The 9,339-nt window shown below is 44.4% G+C and overlaps 1 protein-coding gene across 6 annotated transcripts in view; it reads right to left on the reverse strand.

Moving 5' to 3' along the window:
- Nucleotides 1–1,948: 1,948 nt before the first annotated feature.
- LOC103472223 (CD209 antigen-like protein A) overlaps nucleotides 1,949–9,339 on the reverse strand; it is a 13,337-nt gene continuing 5,946 nt past the window's right edge. For 4 of the 6 annotated variants that reach the window (XM_017304823.1, XM_008421711.2, XM_008421694.2 and 1 more), the window contains 5 exons: nucleotides 9,179–9,268; nucleotides 7,514–7,732; nucleotides 4,933–5,179; nucleotides 3,331–3,472; nucleotides 1,949–2,227 (listed from right to left, as the gene is read on the reverse strand). In XM_017304823.1, coding sequence (XP_017160312.1) covers nucleotides 2,222–2,227; nucleotides 3,331–3,472; nucleotides 4,933–5,179; nucleotides 7,514–7,732; nucleotides 9,179–9,268 — 704 coding nt within the window. In that variant the 3' untranslated portion in view covers nucleotides 1,949–2,221. Of the gene's footprint in view, nucleotides 2,228–3,330; nucleotides 3,473–4,903; nucleotides 5,180–7,513; nucleotides 7,733–9,178; nucleotides 9,269–9,339 lie in introns of those variants that run through there. The other 2 variants (XM_008421730.2, XM_008421720.2) reach the window with 2 other exon arrangements.

Raw genomic sequence — 9,339 nt, forward strand, 5'->3', positions numbered from 1 at the left:
CAGCCGGTAACACAGCAGAGCAACAGACCAGCAGATCAAACACAGAAGCCAACATGTAGCAACAGTGGGACAAACAAAGACACACACCTCGCATCGGCCCCGCCCACCAATCAACGGTGCGCAGAGTGGGGGGGACCAGATTGGACCAGATTCTGCTCTCTGTGTTAGTTTGGATCTCAGATCCAGGCAGGTGCAGGGGGGGCGAGGGGGGCTTGAGCACCTGCCCCTTTTGCTCCTGGCCCCAAAGTGCCCTTTTGGTCAATTTTTTTTCTAAAAAAACATGTACTACATTTTTTTTTGTTTTTTTTTTGAGTTTTTTAATAATGATAAGCCCTCTGGTCACCTTGTAACCTTTGACCTTTTGCCCATGACGCATGACCCAGTTGCCTCTCGCACAGTGTGAAAGCGGCTAACTGGAGCTCAACGTAGCGAACGTTCCAGATCACAGATCAGTTTTTGCTGAATTAAAAACCGTTTTTGGTGAATAAAGTGGAGACCTGCTGCTTGTCAGATGACGGAAACGTTGAAGAATCGTTTCTGTTTCAGCTCAGAGTCGCGGTTTAAGCAGAGAGGTAATGAAATACAACAGACACTGACAGGCCTCTGCGTCTCCACTGCAGCCAACAGGCAGATCTGTGTTTTATAGATTACAGTCACTGAAAGGCTGCATTGAGCCCTAGTTTATATTTTAATTCTGTAAAGACTAAATATGTCTGGTGGTCCAGCTCTGATTTACTGATTTACATATCCTGCTAAATTGCAGGTTTGAATATTGCAAAACTTTCCCAACAAAATGCAGAAAGAAATTACTAATAAAATATCTTACATAGGCATAGAGTTATGCTCTATATGGAGATGTTCATATAGCTTTGATTGTATTTGTCACATTTTTATAATTTATCATTGTTTATTAAACTCTGAAAGCTGAGAGGCTTTAATATTCTGTCCTATAATGAGGTGGCCCTTTGTTTGTTTTCAGCTCCTGCCCCTTTAATGGCCTCTGCACGGCCCTGGTCAGACGGAACCATTTCCTGGTCGGTTCCGTTCAGCTTCGGACTTCATGCGTCCTGCGAGTCGGGTTGACTGGGGATGGAAATGGGTCGATGGGACTCGGCCTAGTCAAAGGTTTGTGATGCGGTTTTCAGTTACTCTGAAGTTTCTCCGCACCGTCTGGCTGTTAGTTTGAGTAAATGTTTCAGTTTGATCTGATATAAATATAATAAAAACACTTAAAAAGAAAAATGATTTATTGTTTTGTCAACAGCAGAATAAAGATCATTAACTGATTATTGACCTGATTAATAAATGTCTTATTGGCCTCCTGACCGGCGATCAGATATTAAAGTGGCTTGTTGCCTTGAAGGCATTTGATGTTTTCCTTGAAATGCTTGTTTTCCTCATTCCTGCTTTTGAACCAAACGACTATCAGAGCAGAAACTCAGACAGTCAGAAAACGGCTGAATCTGAGAAGCTGCTGAAACTCAAAGAATCGTTTAAAACTGTAGAACGATGAAGCAGCGAGTTCTTCCTGAAGAACCTCTGAGGAACGATTGTTTTTAAAAAGCTGYTTGAAATAAATAAATCAGATCAAAATGAATCCCGTCTTTCTGTTAATGCAGAGATGAGTAAATAATCAGAGTCTCAGCAGCTATAATTTTATATTCCTGGTTCTTATTTTCATTCCGTTTCTGCATCTGAAGCTTCAGACTGTGAGCTTGTTGTTACTGCAGGACGTTAATATGTTCACAATGAGCCAAAACCTCAGAACGCTGCGATGTTTCAGTTTAATGAAACTGAAGCTCAAAGAATCAAACTGATGGATAAAAACAGGATCTGAGGAAATAAAATCTTTTTATCTCTTTATTATTGTCCTAAAATCTATTCAGACTTTATGACGGCAAAGTTTCTGATTCAATAAACGTAAAAATCAAACACGTTTCACAAAAACTCAGGAGAAATGAAACGAGTTTATTATCATTTTTCATTCTGACATGAAAGATTAACAGATAATAAAGTGAAAATCAAAGCAAAGCTGAATTCAGATTAAAGCTTCAACAGTTTCAGACGTGAAGAAGCAACAAGGAGCTGCAGCTCTGGACCCAGTGGGGGTCCGACCCGAAACATGAAACATCGTCCTGCTCCGACCGGCGCCACCTGGTGGACCTTTACCTGCTGAGGTCAGAGGTCGGGGCGGAGCGAGTCTTCCTGCTGCGCCCCATCTTCATCCCTGATGACCGGAGGAGGAAACAACCTGGTTACCAACGGCAACGCAGACAAACATCCACGTGTTCACACAGAACACCTGACATCATTCATCTACCTGGTTGCCAACGGCAACGCAGACAAACATCAGAAAAATCACAAAATGTAAACAAAATGACTAATAATTCTCACACAATCTGAAATAAAAGTGATTCTGACAGAAACGTCTCAGTGTCGATGGATCAATAAAGAGAAAACGTCTCTGGCAGTTAAAGATAAAAATCTTTTCTCACATGAAACAAAACTATAAAACCTGATTTTGATGATGAACAATTAAAATCTAACCATCTTCATGGTTCTAAATTTAATTCTAGTCAACAGGAACAAAAACATCCTGCTGTCATTTTCAGGAATTGTAAAATATTTTGATAATTTTTGGTTTCATCCATTCTGCTGTTTGGATCCTGGTTCTGTTTGGGGACAGATGGACTCATGTTCGGCCTACATGGTCCAGTTAAAGACCGCAAGCTGTCCAGACCCAGCCCAGATCCTCATACTTCCACCACCATGCTTGACAGTTGGCATGAGATGTTTCTGCTGATCTGATGTCTTTGGTTCTGTCTGTCCCGGTTCTGTCCGTCCCGGTCCAATATCTCATCTCTCGTCTCGTCTCTGCTGACCTCAGTCCGGCGGCCATCTTATTTCCAGAGAGAAGAAACTTCCTCCTTCAATCCTTCCGAGCAGCGAATACTGGTTCAGGTCATGACCTTTAATCTGCTAACTGAGATGGAGATCTGGGTTTCTGCCCATTTCTCTGACCTCTGACCTTGGACTGAGCCTGCTGAGACATCTGAGACATCTGAGACATCTTCCTCCTGGGAATAATCTTCCCCTAAAGATGACCCTTGTTCTTCCCAGGTTCAAAGGTCACTGCCGCCCTCTTGCCTTGACGCTGTGCTAACCCACTGATGACCAGTGAATTTAGGATTAAATTAACAGCATCGTAATTTAATCCTGGACCAGAAACGTTTCTATCAGGTTCCAGTAAAAAACCAAAACTCCTTCTGTGACCCGACATGTCCAACATGAAGGAAACGTTTCTACTGAAACACCTGATCAATTATTCACCTGCAGTTTTCTTTCACAGATCCAGGAGTTTTCCATGTCACAGGGAACATCATTCCAGTTGTTTTCCGATTCATAAAATCTCATTTCTCCACAGTCTTCGTTTGTACCCAGATCACTGTTCGGCTCATCATGACCCCAGTAACTGAAAACCAAACGCATGAAAACATCAGTCAGCAAATGAAAACCTTCAGCTTGTTGCTACTGTATAAAAGGAGCTGACATTTCTGTATTTTTCAGTAATATTGGTCTAGAGATTTTTCCAGGAAGTTTTTAGAGCTGCACTACTTCCGGGTCAGTTCGCTGCATTTTCAGCATGTGAGGCCGAACACCTGGCGTCGTCCTGAGAAGTGATGCTCCGAGTGTTGAGTTGATGACAGAAAGTAGGTCATCGCGTTCTGTTTGTTTATAGATTCAGTTTATTATATGATTATATAAACTACGGGATGCTGTGGGCTCTGAGCTGGGAACTCAGCTGAGCCCGCTCAGCCTCCGTAGGTTTGCCTTAAATCCCATTATTTGTAACTGCGTTTCTGCTGCATCTGTTTTTGCTTTCACTGAGTTATTAGGGCAGATGGAGTAATAAAGCGCATGCGCTGCCAGCTGCCGCCATTGTGTAGGGATTGTATCTGGCCACATGATGGCGCCAAAGTGCCTCTTATGTTAAATTCAGCCAAAAGGCTGTCGGTGGGTTTTCACTGAGTTTGTACAAGTTGAACCTCTATTGCTGTAATACATGAGCTTAATGGCAATTTATTGTTATTTCAGCCTGCTGGCAGCACTGAGCATCAAGGCTAATAAACCAGCTCACATCTACTGAAAGTTTTGGCCTCATGTCCTCCTTCCTGCATCCTGACCAATCGGACCGACGCTGAAATGGGTGGACGGGACTCGACTGACCAGGTCAGTGGTTTCCTGAATCCTGACACCATCTTGTTTGCTGCAGCTACCTAAGAACCGTCTCCCTCATGTTTCTTACTTTTATTTTTACAATTTTAATTAAACTTCAGTCACTTTAATGCCCTTCCTAATAATCCCTTTACAGACTTAACTTGGTTTTTAATTCAAGTTCATTATTTAGGACAATAAAACAAAATAACCAGTTACATTTTGAAAAACCAATATCAAGCCAAGCTAAGTGACATAAAATTGGAAATACAAATAACTCACCCAACCAGTTTAAATTATAACAACAACAATAATAATAATGRTTAATTTGAACCACTAATATTCAAGTAAAAAGTAAAGAAAGAAATGATTTTGTCATGGTGGCGTTTAGCTTCTTGACCCAAATGCAGAAACGTCTCATGGAGAGAAAAGTTTAACATTTTATTTACACAAATCGATAACGAATGTTTGCTGGTCCAGAAAGAACTGGAGGCGGCCGCATTGCTGAGAGTTTTTAAGTTGATGCGATAAATACCTCAGCTGTTCCTCAGGCCAAATGAGGCCTTGATAATAACATCATAGTTTCATTTCCTTTTTTCTGCAAACACGATTTTATTAAATCTGGTGAAATCCCTGAGTTACAGATGAACCCGACTGTTGTCAGACTCAGCTTGGAAACGTCACCAACCTGGACCTGCTGGTCCTCTAACCACTCACCTGGTGGTCAGTCGAGTCCCGTCCACCCATTTCCATCCTGCCTCCTTCTCAGCGTCGGTCAGTCCGATCCAAAGCCTCTTTTTGAACCAAGTCAGGAAGTCCTGCTCCTCTCTGCTGTTGATGATCACCAGGTCTGCTCCTCTGTTCAGACAGTCGTTCCTGCTGTCCCCCCATGTCGCCCTGGCAGAGGAAATGTAGTAGATGCTTGGACAAAATGTAGCCAACTGTTGCTTGAAGGAACTGGGCCCTGGAAGAACAGACAGAACCAAAACCACTGATGGTCAGTCCGATGATGGAAATGACGGCAGACATAAACAGGCTGTTGCAGGTTTTAATATGAAAGTCCTGATCGTCTGTCCATCAGTAAGTTACATTTTGAGTGAAATGCTTTCAGCAGTCTGGTGCCTGACTCAGAGGTCACTCAGAGGTCATCAGGCAAAGCAACAGGATTGGGACGCAAACGGGACTAAAAGAAACTTCCTGATTTAACACCTTGAAATTGGGTCTCTGTCTCTTTAAGAGACAGAGACCTGTTCTCTCTCCAGGAAGTCGTCCAACATGGCTCCTCTATTAACCCCTTAATGTTTTTACCTGCGTTGCTCTGAGCAGCAGCCGCTATAAACAGCTGATTGCTGCTGGCTAGTCTGAAGGAGCCAGGGGGAGGAGCTGCTCCTTGAAGGCGGGGCTTGGCCCACCCAGGTGTTTAGCAGCTGAATTAAATGGAGATTAAAGAATTTCTCAAAAGTGGAAGAAACAAAGCAAAACTGCAGGGAAAAACATGGTGAAAGATCAAAGAGTAGATTTTCTGTTGCTATGTTTAAAAAGCAGGAGCAAATATTCGACACAACGAGAAGATTTTGCTTCTCAAACATGTGGAACATATATAAAATAAAAATAATGAAAACTAGAACTGAAAGCAGTTATAATGAGTTCCTGCCTCCTTCCCTTTGCAAGCAGATGTTCATAAAAGAGCCATAATAATGAGTCATTATAATATTATAAATGCAGGCAGAGCCACAGGCACCTGAATCATAACGTGTGTGAATAAACAGTCTGACTCGGTGGCTTCAACGGTTCAACAGCTGCTATTATTTCTACATAAAGTCAGACAATTTTTAACTATATTGACAATAAAGGATGTGAAACGTTCAGCTGATGACAATAATCACATTTTTTATGTCTTATAATCTTTTACAACTAAGAAAAGCAACCTGTTGGCAATCCATTTAAATTCAAAAATACTTTATTGATCCAAAAGGGGAATTGAATAAAATGAGGTACAGGAAACAACCTGTCCTCAGGTGTGCACAGGAAGTGGGCGGCTTTTGATTCGGCCTGGATAAAAGACGACTTCCTGTTGGTTTCTTCCTCTCTGTACTTTCATACATGAGAATTTATTTCTGTGTAAATGAATTGCAAAGCTGGTTGGGGGAGAAAACTGCATTATTTTAAGATAATTAAATATATATATTGTGAAGGTGTTGAGGCCCAATCAGGTGTGAACATCAAAGCCGCACATTGACGTGGATTTGGCTCCATCTAGTGGCCAAACGGATGGAGGCTTTGTGAGCTAAAAGCTGAAAATAGCAGAATAACCAAAGCTGCTCGTGTTTTATGCTGCATGAGTTTCTTCTGTTCTGTTGTGTGGACAGTAAGAGCTCACACAGTTAGGAAGATACAGATTTTAGTGTTTATCACAAAGGAGGGAGATACGAACACAGAGCAGAAGAAAGAGAAAATATGAAAATCTGAGCTCATTTGGATGGATGTGATTTTTAAAATGTTTGAAGCATTTTTCACATTTCTGTGCATAAATCCCCACCTTCAACCATCTCCACGTTAAATACGTCAGGTCAGACCGCGGCAAAAAGCCGATCAGCTGTTCATGCATAATAAATGTATCTTATTCACAGCGCCACATAGTGGTGGACTTTGATGAGAACGAGCCAGACATGATTGACATCCTGCTGTGAATCCTTCCAGCCACCATCACTTTATTTGTACTTTGCCCAGAAAAGGTGATGCAGATTATCTGCTGCATGTCTGTGGGACAGATTAACGCCAAAACAAACAATGTTTTGCCACATTACTGGACATTACTGGCCAGCAGAGATTACCGGTCAGCAGACATTACCGGCCAGCAGACATTACCGGTCAGCAGAGATTACCGGCCAGCAGAGATTACCGGCCAGCAGAGATTACCGGCCAGCAGACATTACCGGCCATCAGAGATTACCGGCCAGCAGAGATTACCAGCCAGCAGAGATTACCGGCCAGCAGAGATTACTGGCCAGCAGAGATTACCGGCCAGCAGAGATTACCGGCCAGCAGAGATTACCGGCCAGCAGAGATTACCGGCCAGCAGAGCCTGATGTGTGAAGGACAGCAGCTTTCGCTCTGGGCAGACGGACGCAGAGCAGCACAGAAACATTCAGGTGTAGGAAACTGCATGAGGTTCTTTCATTTATACAAACACCTTGCAGCTGCTGCCACCTGTTGGAGCAACCATGGCAACGGCCCCTGCTGGTGTGCGTGCAGGCAGGTAGGCAGTTCTCTGAGGGATTTTGTCCCACATACTCACATGCTGTTAAATTCACATCAAGGTGTTCGACCTCGCTGCCATAAACACATAACAGCATTTTCATCTGTTGAATCTGTGCAATCAGGGCTTCAGGCGTCTCCCCCGCAGCTTGTGAAGTCGGGTTCTGGTTGGGTTCCCCGGTGGGACAGACGGAGGGACAGACGGTGGGACAGACGGAGGGACAGACGGAGCCAGAGTCCTCTGGGCAGTGGGAACAATCTGTGGTGCACAAAGTAAGTTTATTCTCACAAACGTTGATCTGTGAATCTGATGCTTGAGCTAAACGTATCTTCCAAAGCTGCACAACAGCCTGAACCATCGTCATGGTTACAACATCAGCGTCTCAAACGACTGGATGCAGCCGTTCGATTGTCAGTTTGTCACTAATGAATCCTTCATGCTCACATGGAACAGAGATCAACATGAAAACTTTATGTCGGAACAAATGTCAAAGCGAAAAGATGCAGAAACACAGAGAGAGAGAGAGATTGGTCCAGTCATTTAAAATTATTCCATATGTTTTTATAAAATGCCTTCTGATCCTCCCTCATCCCCATGGAGAGTCCAGCCAACCTGTGCATGAAGTGTTTTTTACCGATCCTGTCTTGGCACTTCAGTTGTTCCATAGAGTCGCTGGTAGCTGACATGTCCAAACTCAAGAGGTTTCCTTTCTTGCATGACTGACTTGATCAAGTCAAACTCTGTCGGCCTCATTGTGACCTTCAGCTGCCGGGTCACGGTGGCAGCAGCTGCCCCACAGGGGGCGCTAAGGGGGAATCAGCCAGAAGGCTTCTGCTCCTTCATCGCCCAGACAGCAGACGCTACCTTCTTCATTACCTGAACAGCTTCACCACTCCACCTCGTATCGAGACCCGGAGCGCCGAGCAGAACCTCGCTTGGTCCCTATAGCCCACCGTCAGCCCGCCTCGTCTCAGAGAGCCAATGGGAACCAACGGGTCCAGAACCAACGGGTCCAGAACCAAGAGAGCAGCAGTCAAAGGTTCCCGTCACTGGGCTGCAGAACTGGCTGAGCATTCAGGAGCTCATTCACCGCCATCAGCAAACACAAATCGTTCTGTAACCAATCAATCAGTTTGATTGGTTGGTACTGTAACTGAAGACCTGACTGCATATGCGGTCTGTGGTCTGCTGCACATCTGGTACTTTCTGGAAGTACTTTCACTTTTCTCTTTCTACTTGAGGTCTGTTTGACTGGCGACAGGAAGTAGAGGTTTAGGCGCCGAGCAGCAGCCGCTGCACCCGGACAGGCAGGAGGCCTCGGACCTGCTGAGGCTCAGGTTCTACCAGGATCCATCACCAAACCTCAGCTGGACCCGGCAACTGGAGTCCAAATGTTCCCAACAGAACCATCTGCTGTTGGGCTGCAGTTTCACTGGGAATGGACCAAACCCATCAAATGTTTTTCTAGTCTTTCCCACTTTCACCCTCCTGTCCTCACACACACATTCATACTGACACACAGATCAGGAGGCAGCCTGGCTGGAATCAAACCCTCTGATCATCTGATGACCGCTGATCCAGAGTTCATTCAGCGCAGTGGCAGGAAGCTGGTCTAGTCAAAGCCTGGAAGCAGCGTCTACCTCAGACTAGTTTTCGGTCAAAGTTTGGAACGTCCTGTCAGACAGGAAGCTGCGGCGAACTCACAGGAAGTCAGACGCAGCGAGACGTTGAGGACCGATTGGAGGATGCAGAGAAAACCGAACATCAGGAGAAGAAGAGAGAAAATGATTCGTCCTGCAGAAGGAGAGAAACGGAGAGAGGGTCAGGGTTACTGGTTCATTCTGGGTGTCTGTGTGTGTGTGTGT

The sequence above is a fragment of the Poecilia reticulata genome, linkage group LG1, assembly GCF_000633615.1.
Source record: "Poecilia reticulata strain Guanapo linkage group LG1, Guppy_female_1.0+MT, whole genome shotgun sequence".
NCBI classification, from domain to species: domain Eukaryota; kingdom Metazoa; phylum Chordata; class Actinopteri; order Cyprinodontiformes; family Poeciliidae; genus Poecilia; species Poecilia reticulata.